At 36.0% G+C, this 23,209-nt stretch overlaps 3 protein-coding genes and 2 pseudogenes across 5 annotated transcripts; all 5 read right to left on the reverse strand.

Annotated features, from left to right (window-relative positions):
- Nucleotides 1–113: 113 nt before the first annotated feature.
- Nucleotides 114–1,739, reverse strand: LOC147297547 (receptor-like protein EIX2). The gene has a single exon (XM_086235924.1). It carries the CDS (start codon nt 1,737–1,739, stop codon nt 114–116), a length of 1,626 nt encoding a protein of 541 aa, XP_086092050.1.
- LOC147297548 (receptor-like protein EIX2) lies at nt 1,687–3,216 on the reverse strand (annotated as a pseudogene).
- Nucleotides 3,217–11,276: 8,060 nt separating this feature from the next.
- Nucleotides 11,277–12,904, reverse strand: LOC147297549 (organic cation/carnitine transporter 3-like). Its single transcript, XM_086235975.1, has one exon. It carries the CDS (start codon nt 12,876–12,878, stop codon nt 11,277–11,279), a length of 1,602 nt encoding a protein of 533 aa, XP_086092101.1. The 5' UTR covers nt 12,879–12,904.
- Nucleotides 12,905–17,372: 4,468 nt separating this feature from the next.
- LOC147297550 (malate dehydrogenase-like) lies at nt 17,373–20,599 on the reverse strand. 3 transcript variants are annotated; one of them, XM_086240831.1, is made up of 7 exons: nt 20,330–20,599; nt 19,234–19,392; nt 18,931–19,106; nt 18,458–18,735; nt 17,948–18,083; nt 17,733–17,844; nt 17,373–17,604 (listed from the first exon to the last, which is right to left on the reverse strand). In XM_086240831.1, exons 1-7 carry the CDS (start codon nt 20,517–20,519, stop codon nt 17,510–17,512), a joined length of 1,146 nt encoding a protein of 381 aa, XP_086096957.1. In that variant the 5' UTR covers nt 20,520–20,599; the 3' UTR covers nt 17,373–17,509. The 3 variants fall into 3 exon arrangements, with proteins under 3 accessions (XP_086096957.1, XP_086096963.1, XP_086096959.1); XM_086240837.1 differs by lacking the exon at nt 20,330–20,599 and adding an exon at nt 19,670–19,811; XM_086240833.1 differs by lacking the exon at nt 20,330–20,599 and adding an exon at nt 19,661–19,811.
- Nucleotides 20,600–21,523: 924 nt separating this feature from the next.
- Nucleotides 21,524–23,201, reverse strand: LOC147297551 (organic cation/carnitine transporter 2 pseudogene; annotated as a pseudogene).
- Nucleotides 23,202–23,209: the final 8 nt, after the last annotated feature.

Raw genomic sequence — 23,209 nt, forward strand, 5'->3', positions numbered from 1 at the left:
CGAAAAAAGAAGAAAACATGATCGATCAAATGCATAACATATGAATCTGATCGATAACTACTCAAGTACTCTAATTTCTAGAGATAATAAAGTATATTTAATTTCTTTTCCAATCAACATCTTCCTTGCCAACGAGCCACTTGCAATGCAATTTTTAGTGCTACCTTGTCTTTGATGTCATCAAATAATTGAAAATAAGCATGCCTCCATGACTTTTTTATGAGCAATGTGCCACAAACACCCCAAAAGCCTACGATAAAGCCAAGTATCACGCTCACATACAACCACAACACTTGGTTATGATTTTCATCCTCATTATTATCTTTTGCATCCTTCGTAGAAGTGTCATCTCCTGGGCATATAGTTAAAAGAGGAACCCCGCACAACGATGGATTGTCCGCGTAAATGAATGGATCATCATTGAGCGTTTGTAGTTGGATACTCGAAGGAATCCTTCCGGTCAAGTTGTTATAAGACAAGTTCAAGTGAGCCAAGAAGGTTAAAGAAGACAAACTTTGAGGAATCCGTCCTGAAAAATGGTTGTCTGAAAGATCAAGAGTTTCCAGCAATTGCAGGTTTCCAATCTTTGAGGGAATGTTTCCACTTAATTGATTCCTCGACAAGTTCAAGGTACCCAATGCAATGAGGCTGCTTATTTCTTCAGGGATTTCACCTTCTAAATTATTTGATGATAGATCAATGCTCTTTACCATACTTAGAGTGCTGTTATAAATGAGTTCTGCTCCTTTTACTGTCAGTGTGGTTTGCTCATTATAATAAATGAAGGGTTGATACACTGGATCGTGATCAACATAGACCAGAGAAGTCAGAGTATTCAAACACTTGGGAATAGTACCCGAAAGGTTGTTGTGACTGAGGTCGAGGATGTGAAGGGAGCCAAGATTGCACAATTGTTGTGGGATATGCCCAGTAAAAAAGTTGGATCGCAGTCGTACCATAACCAACCAGTTGGTTACATGTGATCCGATCCATAAAGGTATGTTTCCAGTAAATTTGTTGCCTCCAAAATCAATACTCAACAAATCAGCGCAATTTCCCAAGGAAGAAGGTATTTCACCGCTAAAGTTATTGTTGTTGAGCTTTAATATAAGAAGAAAACTTAAGACCCCCACTGAATCGGGAATATTACCAGAGAGATTGTTGTTTGCGACATCCACAACATTTATTCCATTCCCCCCTCTCCATGCATGAGGAAATTCTCCAGATAACCGATTGCTTCTCAGGGAAAGAATGCCCAATTGTTGCATGTTGCAGATAGAGGGCGGGATAATACCTGTCAACTGATTTTCAGAAAGATACAATTCTTGCAAATTAGGCATCAGCTGTCCAAGATTCCAGGGAATTGGCCCCGAAAATGAATTGCTTTCAAGATCAATGGATGAGGCATTAGTGGTCCAGAGTGGAAGTGGGCCCTCAATTTGATTATGACTCAAATCTAAATCCTCTAAATTTGGAGAATTCAATTGGAGGGGAAGCTTCCCACGGATTTGGTTGTAAGATAAATTCAAATGTTCAATTTTCGAAGATATCTTCAAGAACCAGTCCTCTGGTATAGAATCTGAGATTCCAGCATTAGGGAGGCTCAAAGAGGATAGGTCAGTTTGAGATTGAAGCCATACGGGAAATGTAGGACCTACTTGGCAGTTTTCAAAGATAAGTCTTCGGAGCTTGAAAGGAGGAACCCACCCGTCATAAGTCACATTGAAAACGAGGAACATGGGGGGTCGGACTGTGTCTATTTCAATTTCTTCTAATTTTGTGAGATTTATGAAATGGGCTTCTGTTAAAATGCCTTGCCATGAATTATTAGACAAATGTAGTTCAACTAGCTCAGAGAGTTGTCCTAAACTTTCGGGAATGGACCCGTTCATGCGATTAGAATGAAGACTTAGTTCTTTCAAAAATGACAAATTTCCAATAGAATATGGAATTGAGCCCCAAAAAGTGTTCCAACGGAGGTCAAGATGCTGCAAATTGTGTAGCATGCCTAAGGAGGCAGGCAATTCGCCTTCCAGCCTATTGTAAGACAAATCTAGTGACTCTAATGTGTTATTTGTGGTACAGTCTGAGAAACCATTGAAAAGCTCTTGAATGCCCCCATCAAAATTGTTGCGCCCAAGACTTAAGACCCTTAGCGCGCACAAATGTCCATTGAGTTTGGGAATTTGACCTTGGAGCATATTATAAGATAGATCAAGGTGTTCCAGAGAATTGAGGCTGCCAAATTCGCTGGGAAGGGGACCACTGAAAAAATTGAAGCTTAGATCAAGTTTTCTGAGGGTAGAAAGATTAAAAAACCAGCTGGAAAATGAAGGCTCAATTGAATTATGCGAAATATCAAGGACCAAAAGTGATGTGAAGTTAATCGTCGGCAGTGAGAGTGGAAGGGCCGTTTTATTAATTTGGCAATAAGACAAATGTAACTCTAACAGTGAAGGAAGCATGTTAACATGATATAGCCAACTGACTCCTATGCTGCCAAGGTTTAGCCCTCCGAGATTGAGGTACTTTAGGGAAGAGAGGTGAGAAAGCCAATTCAAGTTTCTAGAAGGTATTTTCCAATCATTATTACTGAGGTCAAGATAGTTCAAGTTTGATAAGTTGGCAAGATGAGGTGGAATCTCTCCCCCAAATGATGCGGAGGAGATATTGAGATACTTCAAACTTTGAATCTGACCAAAGAAGTTGGGAATTGGAATCCCTTTAAAATCATTCCTGCTTAGGTCTAGGTAATTTAAATGCTTTAGGCTCAGCAAACAAGGATTGATCTTACCCCCCAAGCAAGACCGCTCATAAGCCGCGGCTGTGGACGCATATGTATTCCTGAGGTCCATCTCTGCTACGTGACCTGTGCGGTTGTTGCATGAAATCCCTTTCCATTGACAGCAATCGTGACCCACCCAAGAAGAAAGCCTACCAGAAGGATCAGTAAGATGTTGTTTAAAGGTGAGAAGCGCAAGTCTCTCTTCCTCAATGCAGGAATTAATCACACCACTGCTGGTTGGAACTCCATCACCCAAACATAAACAGAGATGACTAGTAGTGAGTAGAAATGAAGAGTAGGCCAAAAACAGAAAGAGCAAATAGTGAGAAATATTGAGGTGAGAAGTGGTGGGGTTGAAGTTACCCATTATACAAAGCTTTCTCAATTTGCTGAAGAGATGGCTGGCTATTGAGCACAGCATCAAGTGAATTTATAGGAGGCTAGGAGCGCATACAATCAAGTAGGTGGAGACGGGAGTTGATGCATTTTCTTGACTTTGGTTGCCAATGCATTAATGGCAAGATTTATTGATTGTACTATATAAACCTTATTTATTTATTTATTGGGGAGTAATTAAATTAAAAATGTCAAAGTTACATGCTTTTATCATTTTCTTTCCCTTAGGCTCTGGATTGTGCTAAATCAGATCGTACAGGATATGCCAAGAAATTAAGCAACTCAAAGTAGATCCTTCAAATGGCTGGTTAATTATGTCATAGAAATGCTGTTCTACGTACTTAATGCTTTTGGCAAATCATAGCGATGAAATTGCATCGAAAAATTTAATGGAAAATGGTCATGTACGTGCATAGCAAGTGATCATATTTTCAGGGACATTTTAGTTCGTTCATCACATTTTCATGTGACAAATTCCATTAATTTTCGGATGAAAATTAACGTCTGTACTGCTTTGGTATAACTTGAAAAATTCGTAGATCAAATTGACACTTTTTATAATTAGTGGATCAAATTGAGAATCAGTGTAAACTTCATGGACCATTTTTGTATTTAACCCTAAATAATATTGAGGGAATAAGTGGTAGGGTTGAAGCTAGCGTAGCTACCCATTATACAAAGCTTTTTTAATTTGCTGGAGATGGCTGGTTATTGAGCACAATTTGTGAATTTATAGGCCTCGTTTGGTGCATAGCATTGTATATAATATGATAAATGATAAAATCATGTGTATTTAAGGAAGAAACTTTTAAACTTATTTCTTGAATAAATGTGATTTTGTCATTTATCCTATCTTAGTATTAATTTATCCTACCTTATTTAATACTATGCATCAAACGAGGCCAAAGAGTCTAAGAGTGCCTAAAATCAATAGTCGATCCCCATATTCCAAGTCCTCAGCCCATTTTACAAGTTAATTTGCAAGTATACTTTCCAGTTTCCACGCACGTAGCTATAGTGGTCCAGTGGAGTACCAGATGCTTTTTCCTTCGGACTTTTGTTGCCAAATCAATATTAGTGGGTATTCTTGTATTTTTCATGTTACATGCATGGTATGAATTTTTTGTTTATTTTCTGGCTGGTCAAATTTCATATGCTTTTTTCACCACAGCAACAACATGGATGGTCTGGTATTCATCCATCTATGTACGTGTTCGTAATAAATAACGGAGCAGTGCTAAGTACTGCACTCGCCTTGAGCTAATAGTACTAGTGATTTGCTCACTAGTATTACTAACTACTAAGTATAACATGTTGGGTTGAAGTTACTAATTAACATATATAGCTTTCCATTACAGAGTTTTCTTGTTGCAGATAAGTGCACTTAATAATATTAATAATTAATGAAATAAATCGATGGTGCACATAATATTGATAATATTATTCCACACCCATTTTACAAGTTTGCAAGTCCAATCAGGTAGATGGATCAGTTGATGCATTTTCTTGACTTGGGTTGCCAAAGCAATAATTAATGGTGTTGAGGTTCCAAGTCCTCAACCCATTTTACAAGTTGGACTTTTCTCTTGCAAGTTGGCCGGGAAGCTCGTGACTGAAGCCATACTGGCATACTGCAAAGGCAGGACCTGGTAGACCAACTTTTATGCATTTTAAGTTGGTGACTGTAGAGGCTAAGAAACTTCAAATTGTGTAGCTTTCACTTTCCAAATTTACATATGTTATTTTTTTCCCTCACTCCTCAGGCTCTTGATCGTGCTAAGCCAGGTACGCAAATGCAAAGAATGCAGCTCAAAGTAGATCCTTCAAACGGCTGGTTTGTCATCAATCTCAATGCTTTTTACCGATCAATTACTTAGGAGGGTGTATTCAATTAAGATTTTAATGGATTTTTGTAGAGTTTTTAAAAGTCATTGACTTTGGTAGAGTTAATGGATTTTTAATGACTTTCATAAACTCTACATAGACTTTGACAGAATTCTATTTAGAGTTTCCCTGACTTTTCTCATAGATTTTGAAGGATTTTTTTATAGACTTCTAATTACTTTGATATAATTTTTTATTATTTATTTTAGGATTTCTCCAATATGTTTTTTTATTTTTTTGTCCTCCGTGAGTGAGTGGAATGAGGATGAGCTTCAAGACCGAGATGCATGTGTTATAAATTGTCCTAATATTGCAAACAATATAAAAAGTTAGGGCTAGAATTGTAGGGATCAAAATTATTTTGTTTCATAATTTATTAAAAGTGTTCTGAATTTTATGTTTTTATGTTGTTAGACGGTCAAATATTGTGTTTTAACGAGTTGTTAGAATTTGTCTAATTGAATTGACAGGTTGAGAACATTATATGATGTGGTAGTAACATTATTTCTCAAATTATGAATATATAATCTTGTGATTTTGTTGAGTACTTAAAGACTGTGAAGTGGTTGGTTTGAATATCTTGTTGTTACATTGCATTGTGGCAACGCTGTTGGTTCCAACCCAGGATGAAGAGTCAATTAAATATAAGAGAAAAAGAAAATTAATATAAGAGGATATAGTAATTAGAAAAAAATAAATTAAGAGGTGGGTGAAAAAATAAGATTAGGGGGTTTAGCATCACTCTTTAAAAAATAAATAAATACCACTTTTTTAATAGCTTTTTAATATTTGAAATCTTTTGAAATTTGTAGGGGGAACGCTGGAGAATTATTGACTTTGATATAACATAATTTACACTACAAAGTTCATAAAAGTCTTTTAAAATCTATCATTTAATAAAGTCAATGACTTTTTGAATACCAAGTCACTTTTATAGACTTTCTAAAAGTCTTAATTGAATACCATAGACTTTTTAAAAGTATTGATTGAATACCGCCAGACTTTTATAAACTCTTTAAAAGTTTTGATTGAATACCACCAGACTTTTTAATTCCACCAAAGTCATTTAAAATCCTAATTGAATACACCCTCCTTAGTGATGAAATTTTTACTCTTCCTGAAGTATGTTCTGTGTTTCCTTAATCTATTTATGCACTGGATTGTAGAGTCTAAAGGAAGCTAGGACCAATTCGAACTAATTAATAAAGGCAAGGTTACCGGATAGTAGAAAGGACGTGCTCCACCGGATCCGAAGAAGGCTGCTCAAATTTCTGGAGGATAAGTAGGGAATATTGTCTGCTGCAAGCCTGCAAGTGCAACTGGTTGTAATTTATTTCCTAAAAATTTAAAAGAGAAGAATATATACATTAGTTTTCAATAAGGTTGGTAAAACTGTTGCATATAACACGAAAAATAATAAGAAGATATGCAAAAAGACATGCTAAGGAGGTAGAATGGCCTAATAAGATTACTCAAGGTGTAAGGTCCAACCTTAATACAAATATTTTCTTCTTTGTTTATTTATTGTTTTCTTTTGCAAGGGGTTATATGCAATAATTTTGAAACCTCATAGGATGTATGTGTAATTTTTGAAAACCCAGGGGTGTAAGTGTAAATAACTCTTCTAAACCCTAAACCTCATTTATATATCATTCACTCCATTTTTATACCCTAAACTAAATTAAGGGTAACGTCATAATTTTACGCCCATAAGTAATAAAAAAAAATTGACAAATTGATATTTTCTAATGCACCAAAATATTTGACATCATCAAGTAGATTGGGCTTAGTGACTAAAATGGGCTGGGTCATTGACTAAAATATAATTTCTCAAAATATATCACTGATTAATATAAGATAAGAAATTTTATATTGACCTATTTGTAATATTGAAAATTTTTATTGACTTTTGTGTAATTTGCTATATTCAAGTTCCTTTGGTATATATAGTTGGTTTTTGTATGAACTTACCCAAGTGAAGCCATGGTGGAGAGGATAAACCCACCATGAGGAAATATTAGGTGGGTTAGGCCAATGATGATGAAACCAGAGCACTAAAGGCCCAATTGGGATATGGTTAACCCCTCCATATATGGGCTTGTGCCAGGCCCATGAAGAATTGGGGATGGTGCAGGTTTTGGAATCTGAGTGGCATTGGTCATGATTAAGCACAAGCCCGAGGCCCAGTAGTAGTAGTAGTGCAGTAACATTTTGGTTATGCATGAGCAAAGACATTAATGAATCAAAAAGGAAAATACTTAGGTATTCATAAATAAGTATCAAGTTTGTTCTTACAACCAATCACATGAGTCCATGATGCAGCCCACCATTTTCTCTCTCATGGTGGACCCCATTATAAGCTTATGTGATTGATTGTAAGGACAAGCTTGTACTCATTTCTGAGTACCCAAGCACTGCCCAATCAAAAAATCATGCCAGGGACACAATTAAGGATGGCTAGCTTGCATGAGAAGAGCCCAACCAAAGTCTCCTATGCAACTGCTAAAGCCAAAGGTATGTGTCTTTGGTGTGCAACACATATTTAAGAATGTGTGTACGTGGATCGATCATTTAAGTTGAAATTATATACCAGTTTCTGTCAACATTATACATATGAACTGCACAGTTCATGCAGGACTACAGACGGAGTTGAGTTATATTTTCGCTATATTTAGCTAAATTGATTTTATGTAGCACTATCAAGCTGCACGCGTTTGGTGTTTTAAAATTTAATTAATTAATATGTTAACTCACTACATGGAAAGCATATTGAATGAAGAAATAGAGACTATTAACTTTTGTTCAAGTTGAAAGAACAAATAGAAACTAAATGGTTGATATCCCACTAAATGGTTGATATCCCACAAATAGAAACAAATATATTTTTGGGATTGGAAGAGATGAGTTTCGCTCATGATTAATCTATTTCTTTCTTCAATTAACTTGGACAAATTTTATTTGTTAGCTTCCACTTCTTTCTTCAATATACCTTGAATTTAATGAATTAACCTATCTAGCTAATTCAATCTTGAATCAAATCAGATCATCACACAACAACTTCGCTATGAGTCAAATCTACGTGATTCCATATATAGTGTAAAGTCTGACCTAGCTCATTCGAGAAAAAACATTTTCTCGCAAACATGCATTTTCCAGGAAACAAATTAATATTGTTGTCGTGTGCGGCACAACCATCCTCTTGTACATATATAAATTGTGAATATCATTATCATGTGAGAGAGTTGTGTCTCGATCACCTGCAAGCCTAGGCTGCTGGATGCTTATCTAATCAACAGCTAGCTGCATTATCTTCAATATATACAAATTTAATTCTGATCATACAAACCTTGCCTTTCAGTTTCTGTAACCTGCTTGTTCTTGTCGTATTTTGAGTTCCTCAATCAGACAATATATCAAACCTACGTATAAGAAAAACATGGGTCTTCGACCAGAAACTTGTGATAAGATTTCATTTAATTATGGGATTAATGTCATTTTGCTCCCCAGACTATTACACATGTATCAGTTTGCTCCCCAGACTTTTAATTTGGAAAATTAAGGACCCTGACTTTTTCAATTTTGCCAATTAAGGTTATTCCGTCAATTTATACATTTTTCATATAAAATTTCGAGATGATCAAGCAAAATTTAGCAAGAAATAAAAGAGAAAAAATGATGCATGAGGAAAAAATGATAAGATCTAATTGGAAGGGACCATTTTGCCCTCAAAGATTTGGATAAAAAATGTGTAAATTGACAAAAGAACCTCAATTGGCAAAATTGAAAAAGTCAGAGTCCTTAATTTTCCAAATTAGAAGTTTGGGGAGCAAACTGATACAAGTGTAATAGTCTGGGGAGCAAAATGGTAGTAATCCCTTTAATTATTAATATATTTTGCTCATTTTGATTTAACTTTTTTTTTTTTTGCTAAATCATTTTGATTTAACTTTGACACAACATTAATCCTGCTCTATGTGGCCTCTATATATTAGTTGTAATTATCAGGTACATCAATAATTGATTCTAGCTTGATTAGAAAGCACTAGTGATGTCCCATAAAGCCAGTATATGTAATTAATGAATGGGGATTGAAGATTTCAGATCGAGATCCACGTCCCCAATTTTTATAGGATCTTTTTGGATTGGATCATATTGTATATATATATATATATACAAGAATGCTCTAAAATTAACTAGTTAGTAAGTTAATACAAAGCTAACCACCATATTGGGCCCACCGCACAATGTAATCTCAAAATCCGAACCGTCTATTTTTTAGGCCCTACTTCAAAGATCATCCCTGTAAAAAATCTCTAAAATCGGAAATCATTTAGTCATTTGATTATAACAACAACTATTTATATACTTTTATTAAAAATACTAATCGTCTATTTATTTGATCTCAATTAGATGACTAAATGATTTATGATTTAGTTGATTTTTTGTAATGATGATTTTTGAAGTATGACCTAAATAATTGACGGTTCGGATTATGTGATTAGTTATATATATATATATATATGAGAAGTGCTCTAAAATTAACTGGTTAGTAAGTTAATACGAAGCTAACCATGCTTTTGGGACCACCACATAATTAATCTCATAATCCGAACCGTCAATTATTTAGGTAATACTTTAAAGATCATCATTACAAAAAATCAACTAAATCAGAAATCATTTAGTCATCTAATTGAGATCAAATAAATAGACGATTAGTATTTTTAATAAAAGTATATAAATAGTTGTTGTTATAATCAAATGACTAAATGACTTTCGATTTTGGAGATTTTTTACAAGGATGATCTTTAAAGTAGGCCCTAAAAAATAAACGGTTCAAATTTTGAGATTACATTATACGGTGGACTCAATAAGGAGATTAATTTTGTATTAACTTACTAACCAGTTAGTTTTAGAGTATTCTTTATATACATATATATATATATATATATATTCCTGGCAAGATTGTATCATAGTATATTATCAACGAAGACCAGAACTTGGTGGATCTATCTCCTTAGTTTAAACTAAATTAACAAAAGTCACGTTATGTACAACCAGTTTAATTAATTCAAATCAAACACATACATACACGTATATGCCCGATTAAATATTGCCTGCCATGCATGCAAGCTATATTAATTGGTGGCGATATATAATAAAATCCAGATGGGTTGGGAAAAAGATCGAGAATCCACATATTTAATTCAATTGTTATTTTCCTCTTAAATATATATGTATACATATTTTTAAGATTCTCAAGTTGAACAACATGCTTAGCAAGCTAGCAAGTAATTCATTTAATTAAGTACAAAATAGCACCCACTCCGGGCAATATATGTATCCCATGGCCAGGAAATATATGTAGAGGCTAGGACAACTTGCTAATAAAGAAGGCGGTGAACTGGTGATAAGCTAGAGGACTATATATTATCCTTGTAAAAAACAACAAAATGTCCACATCATTTGGTGTTGTCATGTAGAATTATATACTGAATTTGTTGCTCTCTTAATGCCTTCATTATATAACAATTTTTTATTCAATGAAGCTGGACAAAAGGAATAAATGTTGAGGTGCTGAGTTAAGGGGTCGAATATATGTCACACTTGTCAGCTAAACCCATCTTTTGTGGATTCTTACAATTCAGCTGCAAAAAAACAGTACACTTTGCTACCAGAAATTTAGCAAACCCTGTTTTATATATGTGATTGTAATTGTAATTGTTACTCAATAACGTGATTAACGTCATGCTTCATGCAGAAGTGACAATTGACATTACTGATTAACAATTATATGAGCTAGTATTCAAATTAACTCATAATGAATTAGTATTCCAACACTCAACTTAAAACTAAATCGAATAAGAAAAAAGTAAAATGTTAAGGTTTTATTATTTTATGAATATAAAGTTGCAAATTAATTTCTCAACATTTTCTATAAAAATCAATAGACCTAACACCTCATCACCTAAGTTACACTAACAAAATCCGATCCAACACATTGAAAAGAGGGGAATGCTATCACATTTTTCAATCTACCTTTTTTATCAACTTTTTCTTTTATTATTTTTATTTTTTATATTGTGAAAATAAATTAAAAAATAAGAAAATAGATCAGAGAACGTGGCCGGATAGCATTTCTATAGAAAAGAAACCTTTTTGATAATTTAAGCCGCTGGCCGCCTTTTTAGAAGACAAACTAGTTTGAATCAATCTACACATGATCACCAGCCACAATATTCCAAGCAGTCGTAGCAGCAGCCGTCTCTTTGTGCTCTTCTTCATCCATGGTATCACAAATTCCTCTCCCTCTCGTCTCCGGCAAACAAACCACAAAAAACCCACAAACCCCAACCACAACCCCAAACACTCCGTACGACAAAAACCCACCGTTGGCTCTCCCCGCCGCCGCCAGCATGGGGCTGAAGACGCCTCCCAACACCACCGCCTGCCTCACCATCGACAGAGCCGAGTTTCGAACACAAGTGGGAAACAGCTCAATCGTGAATATTAGTAGCACGTTGAAAGCCGAGCAAGCGCTGAAGAAGGATACAAGCTCCAACCCAATTTGTAATTTCTTCCAGGGATTCGATTTCAACACCGACATGATGCTACAAACCCCACAAAGAATGGTGAAAATTAGCAACGAACTTTTCCTGTTCAAGTTTCCAATGAGAAAGAACATGACTAAAGAAGCAGGTAGTTCGGATAACGCATTGAATGTGACACTCAAATAGAGGTTGAAGTCTAGATTTCCCAATGCTAAAGGCATTCCGTAATACACCATTCCGATTCCGAACCCAATTGCCATAACTGCAGATAATCTCCGAGAAGCCCATCTTCTCTTCATTAAGACCTTGATGGCCGAGTAAAGATCCACGTTCCATGTTTCTTGCTCGAACGACAAGCTTGAGATAAAGCTTGTCGTGATTAGGCTTTTCGTGGTGTTAGGGGGCGCGATGGATTTCAGCGTTGCAATGGCGTCTTCCTTGCGCCCCCGCACGAAAAGCCATCTGGGTGACTCCCTGACTAAAAAGTAAACCATTATGGAGTAAAAGAGTGTTGGGATTGAGGTCCAGAAATAGAGGGTTCTCCATGAATGGCCTTGGTTTGTGTAAGCTATGCCGGGTAGTGAGAGAAACCCGAGAGTGAAGCAGAAGAATCCGATGATACCCACTTGGCCCCGCCACCGCTTCCCGACGAGCTCGGTCGATAGAACTAGAGCGGAGGTGCCGATGGTGGCTCGGCAAAAACCGGTGATGAATCTGAGGGCGGAGTAGGTCCATATGTTGGTGGAGAAGGCGGTGAGGAGTGTTGTTATAGACATCATGAGGCATGCTAGGAACAGCATGTTCTTGCGGCCGAGTTTGGAATCCGCGAGTGTGGCCAGGACAAGCCCGCCCGCAAAACACCCAGCAAAGAAGGTCGACGCGGGCAGGCCAATGAGGACTGAGCCCGAACACTCCAGGGCCCATTCGGAAATGGTGGAGGTGTGTTCGGGCCAGTCCCAGGACCATGAGTCCCTGGGAAGGTGGCAAATGTTGGAGGCCGAGTTGCATGATGATGAGTCGAACTCACTGAGTTGAGTGGTGCAGTGCCATTTTGGCTCGGCATCTGTGAAGACACTGATGAATGTTTGCTGGGCGTCGAAGAACCATGAAAATGAAACGAGGGTGGCTTGGAGGAACTGGGCCCACCCGAAATCTCCGATGCATTTCTCGATTGTTGAGTCGAGGGACGGGTGGCGTTTCTGCAGGAGAGGGGTTTCTGACTCGCCCGAGTTAGACTCGGGGAGGAGAAGGGTTGAATCGGCCATTTGGTTCAGAGCCAAAATTAAGCTGCTTTAAGATATGAGTGAGTGAGTGATTGAAACATATATGCCAAGGTTTTTATAGGGGTTTTGTGAAGACGTACTGACGCATGGTGGCCACATGTAGAGGGTCAAGGTGGCCAAGACGACAAGATCTATGAAATCATTTTTGCTGTGTAAAATTTGTTGGCGCTTACGGTATTTGTAAGAATTTTAGATAGGTAAAATTTATAATAATAAGTTAATAACATATTGTGATTTGTACAAAAACAACTCATAGAAAACTAGATAAGTCTTTACATGAACAATCCGGAAGACGTAAAAAAAGGCAAAGGCTTTTGCTCAGCTCTAACACTTTCTTGGAATGGGTCTGCAGTCTCTGAGTCTCTACTCTTCCAGTTTGATTTGTGGGGCCAACTTTCTCAAGGTTTTATTTAGTGATGTTATATAAACCAAACTTTTTTTTTTCCCTTAAACACAATAGCTAGCTACCACACGCAATGTAAAACATGGGGATTTTTTTTTTTGGTAAAAAAAAAAAACATGGGGATTTGATGGAGTAAACATATATGGAAATTGGAGAGGCGTTGTGTCAATTAATATATATATATATCTATATATCTGTTTCCTCGAGAAATTATTATGTTAATTGCATACTTATAAATATAGTTAATATGAGTTCCTTTTATTAATTAATCACTATTCAAGTAATTAATTATATGTAAGATCTAACGCTTTATCTATGCATACATTGTGTCTTCTTCTCTGATTGATCACATCCTCTCTTTCTCATTTACTTGTCTAAATTTCTCTTGTATATAGTAAGCTACAAGACATTTGACAATAAGTATCATGAAATATGTTTTCATACAGCGACTAATGATAGAGTTTTATTGGTTTGGAAGACTACATGACATGAACGAAGTATAACGTATTAAATGACTTCTCAAATTGAATTAATTCAGCTAGTAAACTCGGTGGCATCATTCTTTTCTAGCTTTTTATTTTTTTGTAAAAAAGTGCAAATTAAAGTTGGCTTCTGTACCAACTACCAACCATGCACGACTGGACCTCATTACAATCAAACAAGCGGAACACATATATATTCGCATAGAAATCTTATATTGAATGGCAAATAATATATTCGCATTGGGTGAATATCGAGAATTAAGTGAGAACTCTTACATTAATTAATGCCGCACAATGTGACTCATGCATGTGTACCTTAATTTGGCATTAAGCTAATTAATTCTTAATTAACCTCCAATGAAATATATGTATAAAATGCATGGTTTTGGCCTTTGGTTTTCATGACAAGTACTTGAAACTGCTAGCTAAGCTAGCAACACCTTAATTTGAAATAATTAATTATATATGCTTAATTTCCAACCCAAAACTAGATTAGATCGATATACGTACGGTTTTGATTGGTTTTCCACAACTAGCTAGCTTGGCTGAGCACTTTAATAATGCCAAAAGGTGGAGGATGACTGATCCCAAACCGCAACCTACATAATAATATGGAATAATATATAAGCACTATAGCTCTTACTAGTATATATTATAATTATTTCATACATATGCATGAATGTATCGGCCAATCTGGAAGTGGATTAAATTATAGCCCTATAGGTATTTTAAAATATTAAGCCTTAATTGCACAACAACTGGATGAGGATATTTTTCCCTACTTTACTTTATATCTAGATAGAAAGTTGGGGAACTCATGAGTCATGAAAGAACCAATAGATTAAAGCTGATTTTGTTTTTTCCTGTTTTGGAAAGTGACCAAAGCTGGTTGGCAGTCCGGGAAATGACACTACGGTCGGCAGGCTCCTGGGATATTGGACCTGCTCACTCGAACGAGTAACTATTTGACTAAATTAACTGATTAAATTAGAGGAATCAAATGAGGTGTCATTGGGGAGGTGGTTATATGTTGTCCTCATCTCCATATATCTCTAAATAACACCTCATTTCATTTGATCCCTCTCATTTAATCAATTAATTGAATCCAAATAACATTATTCCACTCGAAATAGTCGAACATTCATGCGGTTGCAATTGATGTGAATTTGGAGAGATGGCACGAGCCCAACCGTGTGACCCTTGTGCTTGACTCCTCGGAGGTGCTGTATACATTCAACAGATCAATACTATTACATTGTCAATTTAGTAATATAACAATATAAGTATTATTTGAACAAAATAAAGCATACTTACGAGTACCCACGGATAGAGGTAGAAATTGGTGTTAGCAAGTTATGTTTGTATTGGTGTCGAAAACTGTCTATCATACTTATTTAATTAATGAGTGTGTTAATTTTAAAATATTGACAAGTTAAAAACTTAACCAAAATTACTATCATACTTCTTTTTCTTTTTTAAATTTTATGTTTTATTTTTTATTGTCCAATATATAAATATCATGTAAATTGGGAAAAAAAAGTTGAGATCCCTAGCACTACTGTAACCATATAATATACAAGAACTCATATAAAACATATCAAGAAATCAGAAAAATTTAGGCATTTTCTTCATGTAATACTAGACAAGGAGTAAAATTTCGTTTTTTGGGGGTACGAAAAATTTCGAAAATTTCCAGAGGTAGAGATAGGAGGGAGAGAGGGGAGGAAGAGGCAGAGCCGCCCATCGCCGGAGGGAGAGAAGAGATCGAGGAGGGAGAGGAGAAAGAGAGGGAGATCGGGGAGGGAGAGGGAGGAGAGTGAAGAGATCAGTGAGGGAGGAGAGAGTGAAGGTTTGTGAGAGAGAAAGAGAAGGTTTCACTGTTTCAGAGAAATTGAGAAATGAGAGGAAGACTGGAGAGTCACGGGGAATAAAAGGAAGGAAAGAAAAAAAAAATGTTTAGGATTAAATGGGGTTTGGGGCCTTTGGGCAATTTAAAAGAAAAAAAAGAGTTTGGAGTTTCGTTTGACCGTTTTGGTGTTTCGTTTAGTTGTTTTTAAACCCTAATACATTTTTATATAAAAAATAATTAAAAATACCCTAAAGGCCTAAACCCTAATATCTTATACCATATCCTAAACAATATAGTGTATAAAATTATAGAATATATAGGGTTTAGTGTATAGATTATAGAGTACAAAAAGTATTAAGGTATATAGAGATTAATTATTAATTAGTGACCCATTTTTTTAATAGTATTTGTCTCCAGCGCGAATTATATTCACCTTATATCACTTGAAACCTACTATATAATATGGTTTCTTCAATGTTTTTATCAATGTAGTAGATAATATGTTAAATAAATATATGATCAAGTTTTATTCAAAATTTTTCGTATTTTGATAATAATTTTCGTCGTTTTTGTCTAATTTTGTTGAAATCGAAATTTATGCGAAAATTTTCGTTGAAATTTCCATCAAAAAATTTCCTCAAAATCGAAATTTTACTCCTTGATACTAAATAAATAAGTTTTTTTTTATTTTATCAAATTGAGTTACTTGTATTTGACGCTAACTTAACATATTTTATATTCATGTTAGTGGATCAAGTCCTAGATAAGTTCATGCCAAGTATTGATTAACTTAGGATTTACATGGTGATATTAAATTTAAGAGACACAAATACTAGGTTTAAGTGCCCTAGTGGTCGACTATCCTACTCATGATTTACAGAGTGATATCAGTTCATGCAATAAGTTCCATATTCGAATGACCCAAGAGAGAAAAACTTACTTATAATAGGAATATGGGCTGACTTGGCATCCCAAAAGAGAGATTATATCTGGAAATTAAAAAAATTGTTATGTGATGAATTCTAAAAACATATGTATCATCATGTTATTGGATTGAAATACCAAATCAGCCATAACCCTATTGTAAGGAAGTTTCTCTCCACCCAAAATATATTTGAACATATAATCCCCAAAGGCCTTCCACTGTGGTCTAATATTTGAGCATATAATCTCCTAATGAGATTTAACATTGAATAACCCAAAATGTATTTAGACACATACCAGCTTAATGAACTCCAGAGTCAAAACACAAACAGAGGGTAACACTTTTAACAATTAAAAATTAAAATCAACATCGAAAAATGACCCAAATAAAATATTTGACATGATCAGAACCCAACATCAAATTAGAAAGCAAGATCAACAAATTTTGGCACATTATGGTCTCCAAATTCAGAGGGACAAAGGATTGGGATAAAAGGGGGAGGGGTATAATTACAAATTAATCAAAACAGGAGGTTGTTCTTACTTCCGATTAGATAAAACCCTACGTTGCAGGGGAAGGGGATTCGTTAACTTCCTTTTAATCAAGTGAAACGAGACCTTTGGTGAAACTTTTAGTTCTTTTAGTATTTCAGAACAATGGAAAAGCCAGTCGACCAAATTAGTAAGTAGGGCAATTTCTGTATTTAAAAATGCAAACTTGCATCTAAACCCTTAAGAAAGACCCTTAATCAAGTAAAATTACCAATAAAATAACTTGAGCATCATGCATGGATTGTGATGAACAAACTGAACCCAACAACATTAACATTGGATAACAAACCACATTGAATTGTCTACAATTACAAAGAACTGATCTGTGTTCTTCCTTTATTTGATGGATTATTGAATCCCCTATCATTATTATTATCTGAGGAAAGAAAAGTTCATTATATTGTTAATTGAGACATGAATAGGCCAATGATTTCTCCTCAATGAGCTCTTGTGCAGTTGCATCCAGCTTTCCCCTCGAGAACTCATCAATCTTGAGTCCTGCATGCATTGAAATAAAGCAAAGTCGAAATGGTGAATGCACTGAAATAGCTTCATATAGAGGATGAGTTGTTATGTAAAGGAAGATAACAACTATGACATGGTGAATGGACAGAATTATAACTTACCCTGCACTATTGACCATTGTCCTTTATCACATGTAACAGGAAAAGAGTAAATGAGGCCTGGCTGGATTCCATAAGAACCATCAGAGTACACACCCATGGAAACCCATGTCCCCTGAATGACATTTAAAGCAACAAAGAAATGTTATAGTAGGATAGAATATTCAGAAATACCATTAATTTTGCAGAAGAAAATACTGACAAAGATGACAAGAAACCTTAGGAGTCCCAAGAACCCAATCACGTATATGATCACAAGCAGAACTTGCAGCAGACAGTGCACTTGATAGTTTCCGAGCCTTAATAATGGCAGCACCACGTTGCTGCACAGTGGTGATGAACTCGGTATTTAACCTAGAGAACAAGAAATGACAGCATATTAGTGCAACAAAATAAGTTAAGGCAGATCCTAACAAGGTCCAACACAAACTAAGCTATTTATAACGTGTCCTCATCTTTGTTATATCACGTAGTTGGCCATAGGCCTCTTTGATGCCCTCAAGATATCAACTAATAGGATTATGATAATCCAAATAAAACCTTTAATCTCTTGGGGCACTTTTGCCATCAATATTTGGTAGATGATCAATTGCTCTTTCTCTGAGGGAAGAGGAGATTCTACCTCCTAAAACTCCCAAAATACTCAATTTTATTGCTACAAATCCAATTAATTTGAACATTTCAAAAAGATTTATATAAATTTAACAGGTCAGTAAACTGAGAGTTACCAATTATCATTAGCCACAAGTTCTTTGACAGGTTTCTCTCCACCGCTAGTGGTGACAGTTGCATGATTGACATCAGGATACTGAGTTGAAGAGTGATTGCCCCAGATGATAACATTCTTTACATCAGCAACGTGAACATTCAACTTCTCAGAGATCTGTCCTAATGCCCTGTTATGATCTAGTCGTGTAAGGCATGTGATGTTTTTCTCTGGGATTGAAGGTGCAAATTCTTTCAAGATGAGTGCATTGGTGTTTGCTGGGTTGGCAACCACCAGCACCTGCATAGTATGAGCAATGAAACTGTATCAAATTAAACATTCATGATAATAACCTAAAAGTAAAATAATACTTGTCAAAACTTGGCAACATAACAGATGTAGTCCTATGATTACGATTACATGGACCTAGATCTGGTTGTTCTAGCTCGAAAAAGTATCTAACTTAAGCAGCATGGATTTCATGGGGCTTCTCACCTTGACATCTTCAGCAGCATGCTTTTCCAATGCTGAAGCTTGAGCCTTGTAAATTGATACATTTTTTGACATCACATCCTTCCTTTCCATACCTTCCTTCCGTGGGAATCCACCAACCATAATAGCAATATTGACATCTTTACAAGCTTCCAAAGCATCTGTTGTAGCAACAACACCTACAAACATGTACCACCTTAAAATCTAAGAAGCTCCAAAGTAATAATTCTTAATCTACCTTAAAAGTTAGCATTCAACATCAATCTGCCTTAAATTAGCATTCAAGGTCACACTTAAGAAACATACCTTTGAGAAGAGGAAAAGCAGCATCAATCAATTCCATTTTCACCCCTTTCAAGGCCTCAGCTGCAGGTTCAATATCAAGCATGTGCAGAATTACAGGCTGATCAGGGCCTAGCATGGCCCCCCTAGCAATCATTGGAACAATAGCATAGCCTATTTGCCCTGTTGTATACCATCAAAATTTGACATTATTTACAAGGTAATTAAAATAATTTTATCAAAGAATCTAAATTAACCACAGAATTGCAGCAAGATGTAATTTAAATGCTAAAATTGGAGATCATGATTAAGCTTGAAATTCAGGAAATCATCCAAGACAGGTTTATGGCAATGAGAATATATGCCATTTGATTATTTAAATTGAAACCATGATAAGAAATTGAATTTTTTTTTAAAAAAAAAGGCGAATAAATGATCAATTTGAGCATGCCTGCAGCACCAGTAACCAACACCCTCACAGGCTCCTTCTCCATACGACTCAAGAAGCTCCACATGTATTTTATAAGCTTCCAAAAGAAAGCAACAGTGAAAAGAGCCACCAAAATTTTCTGAAGCAGTACAATGTTCTCCATTTTCTCAAAACAAACAGATACAACAAACAATTCCTGTTGAAATCAAAGCAATCTAGTCCTATGCCTTAATATACGTGAAAGATATATCATCAACGAAACAAAGAATCTACAGGGACACCTCCCCAACCAGGCAATCAGATACCAAAACAAAGTCCACACGAAATTTAGAAATTATAGAATATCTACTTATTCCAAAGAAAAGAACCTACCCTTCTGTTTGGTCTCCTGGAAAACCAAGGAATAGAAGAAAACATATTCTGAAATCTAGGCATAATTGAAGAATTCATCTCAACCTAGTCATAGACTCATAGGTTTTTTTTGTTTTTGTTAAGACTTTGAAAAGGTATCGTTTTTTGGATCATGAATCAGATACGAATGTTAATGATCTCCTAACAACAACAACAACAACAAAAACAAAAACATACAACTAGAATATTAAATTCTTTTCTTTATCCACATTTTCATAACAAGCCAAACAGAGAAAGAATAATGAAAATGAAGTTATTTTGGAAGAGTTATGACTATACCAGCAGCACCAGTTACAAGGACTCGAACTGGGTTTTTCGCCATTGTTGCAGAGATTAGTTCTGGATAGAGAAAATGGGTTTTGAGAGTGAGAAGGATTGGGGAAAATGGCGATGAGATTGTCGAAAATAGCAGTGGTTTCGATTTATACGAAAAGGGATAAATGAGAGAGATAAGAGGAATCAAGATCATCGTTACGGCAATCGAGGATAGGGATAAGCGTGATGATAGGAGACTGCCAACTTTCACAGTTACGAAGAAAATGGAAATTGTCACCATGCAAACCATAGGAACAGTCCATTTGTATCCATATGATCTCCATGACTATGTCATTATGTCATTTTAGTATGCTTCACAAAATATAAATTGTCACCATGCGACACAATGTGAACACATTATGCAAATAAAAAAATAAAAAAAAACACATTATGTTACGGCTAGATGCACTTGTTAGTTGTTACCTATGTTATTATGTTTAGTTGTTATAAAAAATTAAAAATACATTAATTAAAATATAATATGATCAAGTTAATATAGTCGAGCAAATTATTTGTGACTTAGTAATATTTCTCTCCACAATATTGAAGAGGTCTTAAGTTCAATTTTTCTTTATTTAAAGATAAAAATAAGATTTAATATAGTCAGAGTCAATCTTATAAGTTGGACTAAACTAAGTTTTAGTAGTGAAGACCAATTAGTTGAAGGCTGAGAATGAATTAAGAACAAAGATTGGATGGATGATCAATATGGAGTGGGGTATACCGTATGCGTGAAACTAAGGAAAATTCAAATATTGGAGAGCTGACAGGGCCTAAAGCCCTATAACCCCCTTCATTGCTCCTTTCTTTGAAGCTAACTTAACAAGCAAGGGAAGATAAGGAAATGTGGTGAAGAATTCAATCCCTTATGATGATATAAAACAAAATTCTAGCTCCATCCATTGGTGCTAGCCTAATTAGCAAGGGAAGCTAAGGAATGCATTTAAGAATTCAATATCTTCTAAACTTCTATCCAACATTTAACTTAAACCGAATTGGATAGCTAAGGGAGAGAACCTCTGCAAATCTTGTGAAGGAAACTCTCTGCTATGAATTAAATAGATTGAGTAATACAAATTGATTTTGATCTAAAATGGGTAAAATTTATTTAATTCATCAATTCAACCCACAATGCAGGTCATTGGCCAAAAAAACAAACCCCCACAATGCAGGGCACATGCTAACCCAAAAAACACATTATGCAAGATCTAGTTTATTATTTTAATAAACTAATTGACAAAAAATTTCATAAACTAACATCAAAATTCAAAATTTCTCATCCCAAAATCATGCTCTCTTTGCGTTCTTGTTCTTCCATAGTATCACAAAGTGTTCCGCCCCTAGTGTCTGGCAAACAAGCCACAAAGAACCCAGAGAAGAATATAGCCAATCCAAACACTCCATATGAAAGGAACCCATTGCTGCTCCCTACTGAAACCAACATTGAGCTAAACACAGCACTCAACACATATGATTGCCTCAACAAAGATGTAGCAGAGTTCCTCACACAAGTTGGGAACAACTCCACAGTAAACATAGATATCAGGTTCCATGCTGTTCTTGCACAGAAGAAAGAAGCCAACTCCAGCCCAATTCTAACACCCTTTTGGCCACTGCCTACCACTGCACACAATATGCCACAAATCCCACCTACCAAACAAAATGCAAGCACTGAGAATTTCCTGCTCCATCTCTCTAGTATGATGCAAGTGATTGGATATGAAGGTATCTCTAACAAAGCATTAAGCATGACACTTAGATATATATTGAAACCTAGATTTCCAACTCCCTGTGGCATGCCATAGTACACCATTCCAATCCCAAAACCAAGTACCATAACTGTTAGTGTTCTCTTTAAAGCCCATCTTTTGGCAAACAAGTCCTTCATTGACTTGTATGGGTCACTGGTCTTTGAAGATTCAATCTTAGAGGGCATGCTTGTATCAGAGAACAACAATTCCAAGTCAATTGGGTTTGATGCTGCAGATTTTTTCAGTATTGCTATGGCTTCTTCTCTGCGGCCATTCATGAAGAGCCATCTTGGAGACTCACTGACAAAGAAATGAAGCAAAATGCAGTAAAAGACCGCAGGAGTTGAAGTCCATAGATACAGAGCTCTCCATGAATGAGCTCTGTTAATGTAAGCAATAGCTGGCAGTGACAAAAACCCAAGTGTGAAAAAAAAGAACTGCATAATTCCCACTCTAGGCCTCCATTTTCTTCCAACTCTCTCTATCAACAACACCAGCACACAAGTACTAATCGAGGAGCGGCCAAACCCACTTACAAATCTGATTGCTGAGTAAATCCACACGTTTGTGGAGAAGATGGTAATGAATGCAGGCACAGACATAGTGATGCATGAGATCAAGAGCAATTTTTTGCGGCCGAGTGAGGAGTCAGCAAGAGTGCCTAGGAGTAACCCACCAATAACACCACCCAAGAAGTAAGATGATGCTGGGAGGCCTCTGATGAATGAGCTTGAGCATTGAAGGCTCCAATCTGATATGACTGTCTTGGAGGAAATTCCATCCCAGGTCCAATCAGAGTTGGAGAGGTCACAGATGTTGGAGCTTGTGGTGCATGATGTGGAGGCATTGAGGCAGTGCCATGTGGGCACAGCATCAGTGTAGATGCTGATGAAGGTTTGTTGGCCATCAAAGAGTGAGGCCAAAGAGACAATGATGGCTTGCAAGAAGTGGTTCCACCCAAAACTAGCTGCTTCACTCTGCTCAATTACTTCATCTAAGGTGGAGCAGAGGAGATTGGTCCTCAGAGTTTCTGGATCTTCCATATTTGGTGGAAGCAAAAGAGGGAGATTGACTGTTAGCTAACAGATCAGAG

The sequence above is a fragment of the Dryas octopetala genome, chromosome 1 (genome assembly GCF_963921425.1).
Source record: "Dryas octopetala chromosome 1, drDryOcto1.1, whole genome shotgun sequence".
NCBI lineage: Eukaryota > Viridiplantae > Streptophyta > Magnoliopsida > Rosales > Rosaceae > Dryas > Dryas octopetala.